The sequence below is a fragment of the Episyrphus balteatus genome, chromosome 1 (genome assembly GCF_945859705.1).
Source record: "Episyrphus balteatus chromosome 1, idEpiBalt1.1, whole genome shotgun sequence".
Lineage (NCBI taxonomy): Eukaryota > Metazoa > Arthropoda > Insecta > Diptera > Syrphidae > Episyrphus > Episyrphus balteatus.
In genome coordinates this window covers 15,735,984-15,754,891 of record NC_079134.1, presented here as the reverse complement: position 1 = coordinate 15,754,891, position 18,908 = coordinate 15,735,984, and the positions used below count along the sequence as shown (strand labels likewise).

Here is an 18,908-nt window from a genome sequence, read left to right as displayed (position 1 = left end):
GGAGAAAAAAGGGGTAAATCTCGGAATGAATGTTAGTAGAAATTTTTTTTGCTCAATATCTTCCTTTTGCCATTCTATAACATATCTCAAAAGTCTAGAAAAATCTCATGTCCGCTTGTCGCGATTTCAAGGTCAAATCGCGAAATAGAGATTTTCAAAATTAGCAAAAATAGGCTATGGTATTATATACACAAATGATACATGATTTCAAGGTATTTTTTAATGCTGATTCCAAAAAATCTAAAATCAAGACTATCTGACGTCTCTGGAAAAAGTTATACGGGTTTTTCATCTGTCAACTCATATTATTATAACAGTTGCAAACTTACTGCCGAAAAACCCTTAAAAGTTATGGTAGATGAACCAAATTTTGCATGAAGATTTAAGAATCCATCATTATTAAAAATCAAAACAATCCATTACAAAAAATATATATACCTACGAAATAATGGTATTTTTTGATGGAGGGATATTAGGATATGCACTAAAGAAGATTCTTGTTCATCTTAGGAATAAGTGCTAATAGGCTAATTTTTTTCATTTTAATCTTTGTTTGGATATTCTTTAACTACCCTCAAAAATCTAAAAAAATCTCATGTCCGCAAGTTCTAATTTTCTTGGTTTGAAGATAAGGTGCAGATTTGAAAAAATTGAAAAACTACTCTTCAGATATTTGTGTCAGATCAACATGAAAAAGGTACATTACTTTTCAGGGATGGTCATATTGATTTGATTGTGGGTTTTGTTGGAATCAGCGTTAAAATATACCTTGAAATGATATGGGTTATGTTGGTATACATATAAGAATCTAAAGTTTTCTTATTATTTTTTTTTAAATCTGCACCTAACTTAGTTTAACCTGGGAAATTAGAACTTGCGGACATGAGATTTTTTTAGATTTTTGACATAAGTTATAGAATATCCAAACAAAGATAGAAACAAAAAAATTAGCCTATTAGCACTAATTCCAAGATTGTACCAGGATGTTTTTTAGTGCACATCCCAAAATTTCCTCTTTTCTCAAAAAATACCACTTTGTCATAGATATAAATGTTTTTTTTTTGCATTGCATTGTTTTGATTCTTAATGATAATGGATATGAAAACCCTCATGCAAAATATGATTCCGCTACCATTACTTTTAAGGGTTTTTCGGTAGTAAGTTAGCAACTGTTATAATAATATGGGTTGAAAGATGAAAAACAGGTATAACTTTTTTCAGAGATTTTTTGGAATAAGCATTAAAAAATACCTTGAAATCATGTATCATTTGTGTATATAATACCATAGCCTATTTTTGCTAATTTTGAAAATCTCCATTTCGCGATTTGACCTTGAAATCGCGACAAGCGGACATGAGATTTTTCTAGACTTTTGAGATATGTTATAGAATGGCAAAAGGAAGATATTGAGCAAAAAAAAAATTCTACTAACATTCATTCCGAGGTTAAACCCTTATTTGACTGGATTATAAAGTTTTCCAACAAAAAGAAATTTAATTTAGGGCTTAAGTTTTTTTTATTTATTAATGATTTTAATTGTAGTTTTTTGTTTTAAGTAACAATTTTAAAGCGAATATTAAAAATATATTATTAAAAATATATATTTAAAAAAATATAGTAATTTCAATTTAAATATAAATTTAAGAAAAATAATTAAAAATGAAATAAGTTAAAACGATTTGAGCTCCAACAAAAACTAACATCGGAAAGATACGCAAACTATCTGTTCTACTAAAACCCTCTTCATAATTCTGTTTGTGAATTGGATCCGCTGGATACCAATCAATTGGCCTCACACATCTTATTAAACGTACACAAATTGATCCAGGAAGCTGTCTTATTTTAAAAATACAATAACACGGAATCAGACAGCATAATTTCAAATAAAATATACAAGAAATTATTAGAAATGGTAGCCATACTAATGTGTAATCAAAATATAATAATCGTTCCATAATCCATCTGAATGTAGTACACTTGAAAAGAAAAAGAAAACAAAAATCTAAAAAAAACAAATTTTTATTTAAAACTTTATAGATACTTACGAATAGAAGACCTAAAACAATTGGTGCAACAAATCGAACAACATAAACCATCCAAGTTGAATATACTTGTGACGTCATAAAATTCAAATCACGTTGGAATCGTCCTCGTCCATAGATCCACAGGACAACCAGCAACAGGAACATATTTAAGATTGCTTGTATTAGAATTGAAAATTTTGATAGAATTTCAATTAAATACAATCCGTGCTGGGTGAAACAATATTAAACAATTTTATTATATTTCGAAAAATATAATATATTTACGTTTGAACAGAAAAACATAGAAATAAATCCTAAAACTATAACAGCTCCAAGAATAAAATATTTTTTCATTTCTCTGAGGTTTTCGTATTCATCAAAAATCGATGTGAATAATGAATGAAGTTGAATTACCTAAAATTGTAGAACAAACTTTTTTAATATTTCATCAAAACTATAAAAATGGTTCGCAAGAACCAACTTTGCGTTAAACTTACCAAAAGATTCAATATACCCAAAACAAACATCCCAAAGAATAACAAAGACCAAAAGTTTGGTAATTCCATAAATGACAAAATTGTCGGAATGGTAAAAATCTTTGACCATTTCTCTAAAGGGCTAATATATGTAGTTATCCCATAACCTAAAATTGGAACAAAACATATTAAGTTCCAAATTCCAATATTTGGATAAAACTTACTTCGAATAACTTGCGTAAGGATCCTCCATATGAAACCCATTCCAATAAAAACTCCAATTTGACCCAGGCACACTAACCAGCTGAATCTATAAATATTAGTCTTGAAATCATTAAAACTTGCCATGGTTAAAATTGAACCCCATCCAGGACCTAATGTTGAAAAAACCAATATTGTAAGATCACTTATCGAAATTTCTATGCCTCTACGAAAGGAAATAGGTTCAAATAAGTTCAATTATGTATTTATCCAATGCTGCTGGAAGGAAAAGAAATCGAAGAAAACACAATCCCATGACAGCTATAATAACTAAAAATGAGTATCGCATAAATCGGCCGATCTGTTCATATAAAAATAGCAAGATCTTTAATAAATAATTTTATAGGAATTCTATTGGATCTTACGAATTTAGTAGATTTTAGAAGAATTGAAGTTGCAATGACCCAAATTATGGCAGTGTAAATCATTAATTGTAATGAAAAAGCTGTATCAGAATTAGTGTTCGAAATGTTTAAGTGCTGCCTGGAAAAATTTACAATTAAAAAAAAAAAATCTTAAACAATTTGAGTGTAAAAAAAACTTACCTTAAAAATTCAAATGAAGGAATTTTATGGAACGGAGGATGTTCCTTGTTGCAAATCTACATATAAACGTTTATTCAAGAAGATAGAATTTTGAAGAACATTCAAAAATATTACAATCACATATTACCGTTTGATTTATATTCATCCATTGTTTGGCACCTTCACAGCTCCATGGAATTGTTGGTCTCATTGAATGGACAAAATATAATAATGGTAGTGCACTGAAGGCACTGTAATATGTTAGAGTTACAAAGTTAAGTACGAGTGAAACATATCCAATGCCTTGAGAGATATTTTTTTAAAAAGTGTAATATTTTTAAATTGAATTTATAACTGAACTAACCTTTAAATAATGGAGCTATCCGAAATACTGATATATAGCCAGTACTGGAGAATTGCCCGAGAAATGTTTGGATGAAGACGATCGGAAAAACACAAACTGCCAATATTATAAAATATGGAATCAGGGTAAAAACTGAAAAAAAAAAAAAAAAATCATTTTATTTCACAAAATTATTTTGTAAGCTAGTCAGATATAATAGACTTAGAAAAACTCGAAGACCTTTATGCTGGAATTAGTGGAGTAACTCAATTTCAAGAAATGGTACTATTACGAAACCCGGATGAATAGCACCGATTTTGATAATTTTTTTCTAATCAAATGTCGGTAATTAAATATACATACCTTAACTTCTATTCTACAGGTACTAATATTTAAATTTGCTGCAGTTGCTGTATTGTTTATTTTTTTTTTATTTAAATAAAGTTTTTTTGTGAACAACAAGTTTTTTTTCGAAAATTTCGCTTAAATTTCATAAACTAAATGATGATAAATGATTGTGAATATTTAATGACAATCATTGGCCTTCTATACAATATTTAAATAAAATTTTTGAAAAAGCTTAAAATTCCTTATTGAATGAAGTGAGTTTGAAAAACTGGGTTTAAAAAAAAAAATCAACATGTTTTTTTTTTTTAATTTTCGTGATAAAATATGGACTTATTTTTCAAGTTTTTTTTTGTCTCATTTATTATTATTTGAATTCAAAAAGGAAATTTTAATATCTACCCTATATAGTTTATAAAAAAAAATAAAAAATTGTTTCATTTTCAAAGAACTTTTTTTAGTAAAACTTCAGTTCAACATTTTTAAGGTAATATTTAGTTATTTTTTTTGTTAAAGTTTTTGACAAAATCAGTTTCATATTTTAATACAAAAATTTAGTTTTTATCACAAAAATCCAATTAATTTAAGGTAATTTTAATTTTTTTTAACTGTAATATAACATTAACGTTTACTCTTCTGAATTCATCTAGGTAACAGTAGGTATTTATATTTATTTTTAACAAAAAAAAATTCATATATTATTACGAAAAAGATTAAAAAAAAGGTTATTTGAAAATTTTGTAATATTTTTTTTTTTTTTCAAAATTCTGAGTTTTAGAACCAAAACAATTTATTCAATTTATTAAATTTTATCCATTTATATAAATGAACTTATAGCTTTTAAAAAAATGCCTTTTTTAATATTGTAGGTGTTGCCGTTTTGTTCAATTTTTTTTTAAATTTGAAGTCAGTAGGTGAGAAAATTTCATTTATGTAGGTACATATCGCTTAAACGATGGGAGATTTTTCCTCACTCCCATTATATTCTTTTTTCCTTGATTTATCTAGAAAATATTTTGGTATTTTAAATTTATAAAATTTAAAAATAAATTTTTTTGTTCATGCATAAAATATGTATTATTCAACACATAAAAACGAAGTTAAAAAAAATTCAAAAAACTGATTAAAAAAAAAAAAAAAATGAAGTATTTCTTAAAAATCCGAAAATGTGTTTTTTTTTTGAAAATTTTATAAAATTTTTATATAACGTTTATTTAAGCGTTTTTGTATCAACATTTTGGTCGAAATCTGCTTTTTCATTTACGAGAAGAAATTGATAAATAAAAAAAAAGCGTTGTATGGCAGGTACCTACCTTTAATAAAGGTATAAAAAAAAGGTAATAAAAAAAGGCTCCTACTTGTAACACTTAACAGAAAAATTTTAATCAAAATCAATTGAGCCGTTTTTGAAATAAATTAATTTTTCTATTTTCGTTATATGACAGGTACCGTTAGTTTTGATCTTAAAAAAAAAATCAACTTGTCCTCTAGGAAATGTTATTTCGAGTTCGGTTTTTTTATACGAATCCTAAACTTGCCTTATAGTAAGTACCTATATCGCAAGTAAAATCATCAAAATCGGCCGGGTTCCCCAAAAATTTTCTACTCCACAATTCTATTATTTATTTGTTATTATTTATCTATACTCACTTCCAAGTTTTTCGATTATTACCACTGGCAATAATGTAAAAATATCTAGTCTGATCGAATGGCCAATACAAGCAAACAGAAAGTCTTTTGAAGATACCCATTTGCCACGAAGTTTATCATGATTAAATGGCTTTGATTCAGTATAGTAAAGTGTTTCAGACTCCATTTAATAAAACACACAAAAATTTAACAACTCAAAATGATATTATTTATATTTCACAGAAATCAACAATAAATTAATTAATATACAGCACTCAGCACTTTTACAAAGTAATAATTTCTTTTGAACAAAATCCAAAAAAAAAAACATAACAAACAAAAAGTTTGCTGATACACACATTGAAAATGTTTGGAGCCTACTAATGTTAGAGTGAGGTTTAAGAAATATTTGGGAGTTTTCTATCAAAAGATATTAAGAAAAAGAATGCTCAAAAGAAACAAAAACAAAAAAACCTACTCGCATACAAAAATGTTTACCATCATGTGCTTATGAGGTCATGGAGAAGGCATAGAAGCATTTTATTTTATATTTTTATTTTGATTGGTAGCTTTTGGTATAATCTTTCTCGGAATTACTACACTAGCCCAAAAAATGAAAGGAACAAAAAAAAATTATTATTTTTTTTTACTGATTTTTGATAAGCTTTATCTCAGTAAAAAATGATCGCATCATGAGATCAAGCTTTCAAAAAAATTTAAATTTTGAAAAAAAAATTTCATACCTACCGTTTTTGGATATTTTTCCATTTTTTTAAAATTTGGATTTTTCTTTGGTTTATCTAAAATTTAAACTGTATTTATTAATAAAATGTTCAAATAAACTCAAAAGAATTTGATTTTGCTCATAAAAAAGTGATTAGAAATAAATCATTTTCAGCTGCAAAAATGTGGTGTTTTAAATTATCTCAAAAGTTCAAACCCTCACAACAGAAAAACTGTTTGATAATTAAGTCTGAAATTTCAGGTCTATTAAGCTTCAATAATTAAGCCTCAGTTTAATCTTATCACCCATAGTTATAAAAAAGCGGCACATTTACTAAAAAACTGCAAAAAGGCCTATTTTGATAGATTTTCTAAAATGATATCAAATGTACGAAAACATTTTTTTTTAACAAAGAAAACCTTACTTCTTTGTAGAGAATTAAATGAAATTTTCAAATGCATCTTTATATTTTCTGTAGAATGATCCGCTGTTGAGATATTGATAGTCAAAGTCAAAAGTATGGTTTTTGATTCGAGGACCGATATTGTAGTCTAAAAAAAATCGTAGAAGTTTTAAACAAAAAGAATCTTGAAGCCAAATAAATAGCCTTTCTAAAAATTATTATCATTTTATCACAAAAAATTTTCCCAGTTTTTTATGAGAAAAGTAAAAACAAAAAAAAAATTTGAAAATGTTGGTTTTTGAACATTTCCAACGTTAACCTATTTTCCCTTAGAAGTAAAATATTTAATCATAAAACCCTAAAACTAGAAGAATGTAGCTTTCACATTGCTTTTTGATTTGTTATGATGCGATCATTTTTTACTGTGATACAGCTTATCGAAAATCAGTAAAAAAAATCATAATTTTTTTTTCTTCCCTTAATTTTTTGGACTAGTGTATTTCTCTAAGCTGCGGATATAGAGAGAACCCCAAACTTAACAAAACTCGAATGAGTACTGAATTTGGATTTTTACTTTCAGTTTCATCTTTTATAAATGCTGGTTTTATACACGGTTGCCATTTTGGTAGAATTCTATCACATTTGGTAGGTATTTTTGGCTTTGTTAGGTAGGTTTTTGGGTCAGCTTAAAGAAAACAATATCTTCTTCAAATTATTTCTAATTGCATACTTTTTTCAAGAGTGGCAACCGTGATTTTATAATGATTTACTCTTTAAAACAAAAAACACTGCGGTATCATTGCATTAAGTCGTTAGCTGTTTATTTTTCATAAACGGATTGTAATTTTGATATTAAACTAAATGCACGACTGAGTAGCTCGTATGCTGTTGTTGAGAAATTCATAGAATCAATATTTTAAAATTAATTTTATGTAAGTATTTAATTTATTCAAAACTTAAAAGTATACCTATATAAAATTTGTTTTTTTTTTATTAATGATCTTGTTTAAAAAATGAAGTATGCCATAAAATTTTGTATATAAAAAAGTTTTTAGATTTTTTTTTTTGAAATCACATAAAACTTACCGGCCAAAATGAACAACAAAAAAGAGGTTGTCGGTTTACGGACGATGATTTTACGTGATAACGTAGTCAGAAAACAGATTGTGTGGTTTTGTTTAAAATAAGTCAATTGAAGAGTTTACTTTTTTCAAACAATCATAATTTACAAGAAAAAGCTTAAAAAAAATAACTTTTTTATTTTCTCATTATATTAATTTTTTTTTATTTTAAAAGCTTACAAAAAAATTATGCAATTTAAAAGCCAAGTATTTCTTCTTTTATTTTTAAATTTATAAAGTATAAAAATAATTTATTCAAAACAATCATTTTCATCAAAAAAAGCAAAGAAAACATGAATTTTTATCTTCTCACGTCATCAATTCCATTTTTTTCCCTATAAAAAATTTTAAACCATCTAAGAGCTTATTGTCTTAGCTCAAAACATATATATCGATCAGGTCTATGAGACATCTACAAAAAGAGCTAGAATTTTTTTAACTCGATCAAATTTCATTATTTTTATGTTCTCAGGCTATGGAATCAATTTTTTTGTTTGACAACCTATGAACAATTTTATACCATGTGAAAGCTTATTATTTCACCTTTCATATGACGTATCAATCACATTTCAAAGATGCCTACAAGAGAAGTTAGAATTTTTTAAAGTCAACCATGTCAAATTTCCAGACTGAGATTACGGTACTTCCCACACTGGTGGCTTTTCGGGGGGCAAGAGATCTCCCCTGGTGTTTTGAGGTTTTTCGCAATTTTCTTGATTTAACATTGTGTAGTTTGTAATTAGTCTACCGTTATGTGTGATACAACCAAATGAAAGGTAATTGTATCAGGATGCTCATAAAAGTTTAATAATTTCTATCTGCCTGTTGAATTCTAAAATTTTATTTCACCGTTATCTAAAAGTTGTATTTACGAAAATGATTGAAACTTCGCACACATATAGTCGTAGTCATGGTCTATCATTACTCGATATACTATATTCCTGTATCTATTAAAGAAAAAAAGATAAAAATAAAAAAAGATGAAAATCGGTTAAAAACGGTCAAAAAACGTGTTTTTTAAAAACTCACTAAACGATTCCAAGTTTTTGCACATGTATGCATTAGGCCAAAACCTACAGGTTCTATAAGGTTGAGATTTTTTGAACGCTAAAAAGAAAGCTAAAAAACAAAAACTACCCAAAAATACCCCTAAAAAACAAGGTGTTTTTAAAAAATTCATATTTCGAAACGCAGATTGTTGGAAAAAAATCCGTATCAGACGCCTAATTTTTTTCCCTCATCTTTCATCTGGTACCTTATGAATTGTCGACAAAATTTTCCCTACCGAAAATCATCATTTTGTCATAGCCCCAACACGTGTTTATCGTTCAAACAAAACGTTATATCGTAGTTTCAAAATTTTTTAGAATTTTTTCATAAATGCAGTAATTCTTAAATTAGTCTCATCATCTATACCAAAAAAAAATCAACTCTCTACAACTTCGCGTTTAGATTTTAGCCCAAATTTCATCTTTCCATTTTACCCCTGTTTACCCTTAAATGACGGAATTTTTAAAAATCCTTCATTTGTATTAAGCCTTAGATTATTATCTTTCAAATAAGCTATAGACGATTTTTGTATCTCTAAGAGTTTATTTTTATTTTTTAATTGAAATTTTTGCACGCACTGCAAAAGTGCGAGAGTGGAACTTTTGTTTGGTGGCTGGTCCATAGTATACTATGCATAATGGGTTATAACGTCTATTGAAAAAAATGTACTTTTAGATTTATCTCAATTTGAAAAACGCGTGTTTTCATGTTCAAAATAAGGAAAAAAATGATTAGCTTTGCAAGAAAGAACAACTCCTCATTTCTACTTTTTGAATATTAGGTCTTGTATTCTTGTAGGAAACAAAAAAACTTTTCTTGAAAAACTTAAAAAATAAAAAAAAATTTTTGAGTTAAAAAAAAAAACGCTCCTCAATTTTAAAATCAAAGTAGAATATCGTTATTTTAAAGTGGTCTGTAGGTATTTATTAAAGATCCTTGAATGAAAGTTTTTGAGAAAATTGAAAAATTATTTTATCAGGTTTTCGTTTTTCAAAATATTTTTTGTTTTTATTTGTTTTTATTTTTCAATTTTCTCAAAAACTAGAAGACATAGAAACATATAGTTTTCACTGTTTATAAGGAATCAATTGAGGCAGTTTTTTGTGTGAGTAATTTTTTTATTAAATTTCACAGTCTGGACAAAAATAGTTTAAAATGAGTTTTTAAAAATTTGTTTCGCCTATTTTTAACTTTGAAATCAATTATTTCAAAAACTATTGGTTATAATATATTGATTTAAAAATTAGAATTAAATGTATAGTTTTGCCTTTCAGAAATGGTATCATTTATTAATGTAAGTGTTGCCGTTGTTTTTTAATAATTTTTTTTTAATTTGATAATTTTTTTTAGAAAACTGCCCCTCCCACCTAAACGGGGAGAAATAGACCCCCCCTCCCTAAGAAAAAAATGTTTGTATTGAGCTCCTCTACAAAAACCCGTTATCAAATCCTGGTGCCCAAGTTATCCTATTAAGTGCCAAAACAACATTTTTGTTCTATACCTAAAAGTTCGAATTTCTGTATCTGGGTTGAAATCGTAAAATTTTTTTTTCTAAGCCAATTTTAAACTCATTTTCATAAAAAATACCTCGTTTGATTTGGAAATAAATATTATTTTAGAATATATTTTTAAAACAGCATGTTGTTGCGAAAATATATACTTTAATTTGATGTCGAAGTAAATGACGAAAAAAAAGGAATTTTTGAACTTTGACAGCTTATAAATTCTAGGTGGTTTAACCGAGTTACATGTTTTATACATTGTTGAAAAGGTATACAGTAGCGAGCAAAAAAAATGCAAACGAAAGAGGTTTAAAGAGTTTTCAACAAGAACTAAGTTACCAAATTTGGCATATTGAAACTGTTTTATTTTCATTAAACAGAATCAATTTGTGGAATATTTTACTCCAAAACCATTATTTGGTCAAAAGTCTACCTAAATATGCGTCTTTAGACGAGCAAAAAAATGTAAATGTTTTTATTGTTTGCATTTTTTTTGCTCGCTACTGTATCTCCTATCAGAAACTGTTAAAAAATCGAAAATAGGTAAAAATTTGACGAAGCTAGATTTTTTTCAATGGGTGAAGGTAAAAAAACCGTTTTTTGCCCATAACTCCAGATTTTGGGGGTGTTAGGGACTTTTTAAATACTGTTTCGTAATCAGTGCAATTAGCTCTACAAAACGTGATAGGTCTCCGCCCGCGTATATTTTAAAACATCATTTTTGTAACACCGTGTTATTGATCAGCACCTGAAATCATAATTTCAAAAAAAAAAAAAAATACAATTTTTGTTTTTAAATCCAAAAATCATTTTTTTTGCAGAATTTTATAATGAGTATTTTGAAATATTTTTGTTTGTCTCTCTCTCCTCATTCAGCTATTGTCGTTGTTAATTGATGTGAAATTTCCGACTGACTAAATGCCTCCTCATACTGATCTCGATACATCGAATCAACAGGATACCAATCTGTTGGTCTTAAAGCTCGTCTTAAACGTACATTCAACATTCCAGTTGTTTGAAGTATTTTAAATATACAATATCCTGGTACTAATAGCCATGGAAGTAAAACAATTACAAGTATAGATGTCACAATTGAAAAAGAGTGTAATCCCAAACTTAATGATATCACAGCTCCAGAAGCCTGAAATTAAAAATATTTAAGAAGTGCCCAAATTTCAGATTTACAAACTTACCCATGCTATAAAGAGTATAATTGGAGCTACCAAACGAACAATATTTATCATCCATGTTGGATATATTCGATCTGTCATAAAAGTGACGTCACGTTGAAATCGGTCTTTGCCATATATCCAGAAAACAACTAAAATTAGGAACAAATTCAAAACCATTTGGGAAACAGTGGAAATTTTCGTCAAAAGTTCAGCAAATATGATTCCATACTAAATAGAAGAAAAATGTTAGAAAAAGGGCTCACGAAATGTCAGGACAGTTTTACATTTGAGCAGAAACAAATCGAAAGCACACATAAGAAGGCAGTTAGTACAACGGTCACTTCCTTTTTCGTTGCCCTCAGTTTTTCATATTCATCAAATAATGACGTCAGTACTGAAAATAGTTGAACAATCTGTTGAAATATTAGTTCTCATTTATTTTTATCTGTCGAATTTTGCTCTCTTACTATTAAATTGACAGTTCCCAGAATCATCATTGTGAAAAATATCAGCGACCAAAAATGTGGTAGCTCAAGAAATGTTAGTGTTGAAGGAGCTACTAGAAATTCCATCCATTGAGTATGCATGTACCGATAATGGATTGTATTTGGATCAGGTCCTGCAAAAAAATTAGGTTCATTTAGTTTGTTCCCATTTTGGAAGCAGTCAATTAACTTGTTAGATAATTCCTAACAAAAATCTCCTGAATTGCTAATCCAAACATAATTCCGAACTGAGCCAAACACAAAAACCAACTGTATTGAAAAATGTTGGTTTTGAAATTATTATAACTAGCCATGGTAAGGATTGATCCCCAACCAGGTCCAAGACCTGCCAAGGCCATTAGAGGCATAACAGCCCAAACATCTAGGTAACGAATGCTGAAGCCAGGTGGGGCAAAGATTTCTCTTATTCCAGCAAATGCACCTGGAAGAAATGCTAGACGGAGGAGTAAAAGGAGAAGGATTCCAATAACTGCAAGACAGGAGTATCGAATGAAACGGGATATCTAAAAGTGAAAGAACTGAAAGTTATTAATAATTTTGATAAAAAGTTGGACTTACAGTTTGAATGGGTTTAGTTAGAACTGTTCCAACTACAATCCAAAGGATAAAAGTGCAGAATACAAGTGACCAAGAAAAATTACGTTCTGCATTGGAATTTCTGTGGAAGTTATATTCAAATGGCTTGATGTGATTTCTGTTAGAAAATAATGGTTAGAAAATACCTTTTATTAGTTCGTATTTTACTCACGTGAAAAATTCATATGAAGGAATCTTCATTTCCCGACTCATATTGCTTGCCAATAATGATTCTTGTGTTTCTAGATCAGTGCATGGCTGAAAAAAATTTACAGTAATTTTTAATTATTTCAAGGCCGTTTTCCAAGTGCAAATCAACTTACTGTTAAAATGCTTTTAGATTGATTCATCCATTCTTTAGCACCTTCACAACTCCATGGTATTGTTGGTCTTAGTGAGTGAAAGAAAAAGAATAATGGAATAGCCCCGAAGAGACTGTAATATGTTAAAGTTGTTAAATTGAGTGCTAGTGAAACGTAGCCAATTCCTATTTGAAGCCATTTGGATTTTGGAGTATAGGTGTATCATATTAGTATGTCCGAATTTTTTTAAATATTGGCTTACCTTTAAATAGTGGAGATATCCTGAAAACTGATATAAATCCAGTACTAGAGAATTGTCCCAGAAATGATTGTAGAAAAACAATTGGAACAACACAAGTGGCCAGGACAATTAGATATGGAAGTAATCCATAAACTTAAAAATAAAGAATACAAAAATAATATTCAACTTGTGTAAGTTAGAAATAAATTAAAGGTTAAATTTAAAATATTAGGTATTTCATTAAAATATTTAATATGCAATTCCAAGCTATTAGATAGAACAATTGATGAACGAAAGAAAATTTCAGTAATTTGCAATTTTGGATGTTTTAAGTTATTCCGAAGAAGGAAAATTGATTTTTTTTGGACCAACACCTAACACCAAAACTAACGATTTCGATTAATAAAAACTTCTAGAACTTCAATTTAATCATGAGCGCTTAAGACCTCCCATGGCCGTTTGGTAGTTTTATGTATATATTTGTTAAACAATGTTATCAGAATTCATTTAAGACTTTTATCTGAAAAGTACATTGCGTATATCTCGAAATAATATATCCATTTCAATGCAACCATGCCAAACTAATTTTTGCTTATTTTTTCTATGAAAGCTTTTTTCAAACCTCATTTTCTTCGCTTTTTTTTAATTTTTTGGGTATTTCTGTATAAATTACCTATTACACTACAAATAAAGTACATTGGCATTACTGTTTTTATCGAGAAAAAAGAAAAATATGGATAATTTTTTCAAAAATCTATAGGTACAGATATAGTTTTTGTTGTTTTTAAACACTTAAATTGTTTCGATTTCAAATATCTCGATTAGGCTGTATCATTTTGAGGCTACTTTTCTTTTTTGAAATAAAAAACAGGCTTACCATTTTCGAAAATATGAAGATAAAAGTCTCTCAAAAGATGAGCTCTTAATATTAATATTTAGAAATAGATGTGCCTTTTTCTGATTTTCTATTTTCCCTATAAATAACATGAGAAAAAAATTTGCTTTTTTTTTATTTTGTAGTTTTGCAAAAAAGGATCATAATAACTAACTGCAATAATATGAATCTTATAGTTAATCGAGCGCTCTACAAAAAGTCTCCAAGGCGTTTTTCCTTAGAGTGAACCCCACTGAAGTTATTCAAACTTAAAGTTCAAAATACATGAAATTATGACTTTAATTTCGTATATTTCGTCGTTATTTTAAAAAAATTTAAATTTGTTTGCTCGCAATGGCTCACCTATATGGTTGGAAATAAATACAAAAAAATATTCCCAAAGTTTGAAGTCTCTAACATAATTCTAACTCATGCCACTAAGCCGTTGAAGTTTCTTATGGGAAATAACAAGGGATTTCGGACCTTGTCCCACCAGTTTTAAATTCCAGTCAAACTATTTGTATGTTTTCGAAACATTGGTTACTATGCGTGAAGGAATTTTTTTACGACGATTTGAGTTATACTATAAAAGTTAATAAAATAAATTGCACGACTGGGGTCGCACGTACTTGCTCTTATGATTAAAGTAACTATAATGTTAAAGCTTTTTATTCAAGAAATTAAAAATTTGATATTTTGAAGAAATTTCATAAGTAGTATAAAAAAATTAAATTTGTTTTTATAATTAATTAAACTCCGTTTTAAATTATCTTAAAAAAAAAAACAAATATGCCATTTTATTTCTTGTATAAAAAGGTATTTTTAGAAAAAAATTTTCGAAAATTGTAGGAGCCGTTTTTTAAAAAAATAATTTTTTATGTATAAAATTTTTTTAACATTTTTCAAAAAAAAGATGGTATGCCATTTTGAAGAAATAATTAATTTACACATAAAAACTAAATTTCAAAATTTTTCATTGATCCGTTTTCAAAAAATTGATTTTTCAAAAAAAAAATTTGAAATATTTTTTAAAAATCCAAAAATGCGTTTTTTGAAAATTTTCCAAATTTTTAATATTATCTTTACTTACACACTTTTGTATAAAAATTTTCATTTAAATCGGGTGAATGTTGTACGAGATATTCAGAAACGAAAAAAACCGTTCTATGACAGGTACCGTTAATAACGGTACAAAAAATATTTTTTTATTTAAAAAGTTTGCTCTTATGTGTAGTACTACACACAAAAATTTTAATCAAAATCGTTAGAGCCGTTTTTGAAAAAAATTAACTTTTCTATTTCCGTTATATGGCAGGTACCGTTAGTTTTTTTCATAAAAAAAAAATTTCAATTTCCCCTCTAGGGAATCACCAATAACTGCTAACTACCAAGTTTGAAGAAAATCACTTCACTCGTTTAGGCTGCAGCTCCAGATAGAGACAGACACACAGACAGACAGACAGAATTGCCGGACCCACTTTTTTGGCATTCTCCATCATCGTAATGTCATGTAAAATTGTTATCTCGAGTTCGATTTTTTTTACGAATCCTAAACTTGCCCTATAGTACCTATATCGCAAGTAAAAATTAGAACTCTGAAACAATTTTTTTAATGCTATAGATTTCAAAACATGTCTTTTTGAAAAACACCTATTTTTTTGTTTTTTGGAATTATTCGAAGGATAAAAAAAAATATAATTTACATTTTTCCATGCGTGTGCAAAAAAATTTAAATGCACGAAAGAAATGTTACTTGAGCGAAAAAATTTTGAACGTTTTTAACCGTTTTTATTAATGTCTTTTAATTTGATAGATACATATATTAACAAAATTTATAGGTTGGATAGATTAAATAAATTTGACGAGATTTAAGAATTGTCCCAGAAATGATTGTAGAAAGACAATTGGAACAACACAGGTCGCCAAAACAATTAGATATGGAAGTAATCCATAAACTTAAAAATAAAGAAAAAAAATAATAAGTACTCAGCTTGTGTAATAAAATATTTTATATGCAATTCCATTGGTGGTAGGCAATTTTTTGAAAAAAAATCTCTTTAAGATCTTAAATAAACAGTTACCTTTTCTTTCAGAATTCGTGTCGTGAAAATAAATTAATAAAAGCTTACACATAATAAAATAGACAAACATTAGCAACATTTTTTTACTTTTATCAAGATAGGTAATCTTGTTACATGAAAACTTATTTGCAAATACCTAGTTAGTTCTTTTCCATGAAATGATGCTTTCCATTATTTTTTTCTTCGGAATTACTGCTGTTATCAAGCAGATTAAAATAAAACAATTTCAATCAGTGCTGTACCTACATAAATATAGACATACTAAATTATGTATATGAACTATGCCAATGTATGCTAATAAATGCATTCATTTTTGATAACAGATGACACAATTAGCTAGCACTATTTTCCAGTAACCATAATTTTCTTATCACTTGAACTCACTTCCAAGGTCACCAAAAATTACCGACGGCATCACCAATATTGCATCCATTTTGAACCCATGAATTATGCAGGAGTAAAAGAAATCCATCGGTGATGACCATTGTCCTCGATTCTTGTCATGATTGAATGGTTTCAAGGACGTATCGTAGGAAGTCTCGTAATACATTCTAAGGAAGGGTCACTTACAATTCATACAACTTTGAAAAACTAAAGTGTTTTGAAACCGATTCAATTTTATTTTCAATGAATAAAATTTAAATACTGTCGTATATTAAATGTTATTTACAGTTTAGGTGCAGCTATAGTTAACAATTGACAGGAGCACAGTTTTCTTATGAAAATTCAACAGTAAACTGTGATCATGGTTCTTGGAGACTTCCTCTATGCAAAATGATTCTAATAATCTATTTTCTCTATACTCTTACAACTTTTTTATTACAAAATAAATTAATATTATTAATCATGAACAATGTGGCATTATTTGTTTATATGGGATATAGTAGACTCAAGACTCTATAAAAGCTTCCAGTAAATAACACAAAACGAACTCATTAAAATATGCGTTTTGGTGTATTGTGCATGTTAATTAGTGTCGATGTTGATGATCTGATGTAATTTATTTGTGTTCGTTTTCAAACTACAAATAGACTGCAACTTATCGCGCATTTAGTGCATATAAAATGCAACAATTGCAAAAAAATTTTGACATTGAATTAAAAATGAGAACGATGAAAGTTTTTTACTTTTTTTTTACTTTTGTTTTTATTGAATTCAATAAACATAGTGTAACTGTCGTTTCCTTGACTTGCGTCGCCATATCGATGTCGCTGACGTTATTGATAGTCGATATACGATATTGGTTATTCCTATGAATTCAATCTCTTATCATGATTATTTTGACGGAAACAGACAAGAACTCTTCTAACGATGATTTGGAGTGGAATGAAATTCATTGCTTATAGTTGGAATGGAGCATTAATGTTTTTAGTACAGGTAAAATAGTACATGAAATCAAGAAATAAAAAAAAAAATTGTTACACTCATGAAACTTGGCAAAAAGTTTCCTTTTGGGAGAAGAACCAAGTACAAAAAAAGTCTATAAAAAAAAGTTGGGTGGAAGGGTGTTTTTTCGCGGAAAGGGTGTTTTTTTGATGGGTTAAGTTGTGTGGGAGGAAGGTATCATAACAGCTGACTTAAATTTTATTAATTTTTAAAAATTGGTGTAAATGTTTTGGTTGGTATAAGAATTAAAAATCCAAAAAGTGTACAAAATTATCTTGAGTGAAAGGGTGTTTTTTTTTTTTAAGAAATGATGAAATTCGGAATCAGTACCACAAAAACTAGGAAAAAATTGTTAAAAAAATAAAATTTGGTAAAAATGTTTGATTTATAACAGAAACCAAGAATCCAAAAAGTCTATACAAATATTTTAGGTTAAAGGGTGTTTTTTTGGGAAATAGGAAAAATCCGTGATAAGTCCGATAAAATCAATGGTATAAATGATACCCTTCTTTAAATATGCTCTCTTTCCAATGGAAATTACGAATAATGTAAGTCTATAAATTTTTTTTTATGTGAAAGGGTGTTTTTTTTAGAAGTAAAGAAAATATGGGTATATTTGAAAAAGCGAGTAATACTAGAGTTATATTAGTTGTAACCTATTGAAATTTAGCAATTATGTTACTTTTAAGATAAGAAACAAGAATCTAAAGTGTCTATAAAAATATCATGGTCAAAAGGGTGTTTTATTGAGTGAAAACAAAAATGATGGGTCACCCTAATGAAATTTGGTAAATACATCGATTTTAGGATAGAAAGCAAGAATAAAGAGTTTTTATAAAAAAAATTTTGGTGAAAGGGTGTTTTTTTCGAAGAGACAGTAAAATCAGCATTTGGTCCCAAAAAGCCAATGATTCGCGTAAAATGTGCAAGAACTTATCTATAAATGTTTAATTTGTCATAAAAATCTTGTCGACATTTTTTTGTATCCCTGTTCTTTTTTTACTGTAGGTTATAATACCTTTTTACCTCGTTCTGGCCATGAAGATGTAATACCGCATTTAAAATATCTGTTTTTGATTAAAAGTATTAGAAATATATATTTTCTTGTACCAATTTGCTTATCTTTTTCCAGATTTGCAGCACAAATTTATTTCAATTATATAAACCTAAAAGCTTGCTTATAAATATAATTATGCCAAATCTTTGTAAACAAAATCGAAATAAATAAACCCACAAAATGTTTTTGTTTTTCTTCTTGTCGGTATTTTTCTCTTCATTTTTTTTGCTAAACTACAAGCACATAAAACTGATCAATCGCTGATCGTAAATTTAACAAAAATAAACAAATGGTTTCCGCTGAGTTATTT

General features: G+C 27.9%; 1 protein-coding gene across 1 annotated transcript in view; it reads right to left on the bottom strand.

Annotated features, from left to right (window-relative positions):
* Positions 1-1,611: 1,611 nt before the first annotated feature.
* The window catches only part of LOC129907273 (sodium-dependent serotonin transporter-like), a 66,879-nt gene continuing 49,582 nt past the window's right edge, over positions 1,612-18,908 (bottom strand). The window contains exons 7-17 of the mRNA XM_055983390.1: positions 11,860-11,988; positions 11,597-11,803; positions 11,273-11,544; positions 3,435-3,537; positions 3,308-3,363; positions 3,128-3,245; positions 2,726-2,954; positions 2,523-2,668; positions 2,311-2,439; positions 2,047-2,253; positions 1,612-1,977 (exon numbers count right to left, since the gene is read on the bottom strand). Of these exons, the coding sequence (XP_055839365.1) occupies positions 1,642-1,977; positions 2,047-2,253; positions 2,311-2,439; positions 2,523-2,668; positions 2,726-2,954; positions 3,128-3,245; positions 3,308-3,363; positions 3,435-3,537; positions 11,273-11,544; positions 11,597-11,803; positions 11,860-11,988 (1,932 nt within the window). The 3' untranslated portion in view covers positions 1,612-1,641. The remainder of the gene's footprint in view (positions 1,978-2,046; positions 2,254-2,310; positions 2,440-2,522; positions 2,669-2,725; positions 2,955-3,127; positions 3,246-3,307; positions 3,364-3,434; positions 3,538-11,272; positions 11,545-11,596; positions 11,804-11,859; positions 11,989-18,908) is intronic.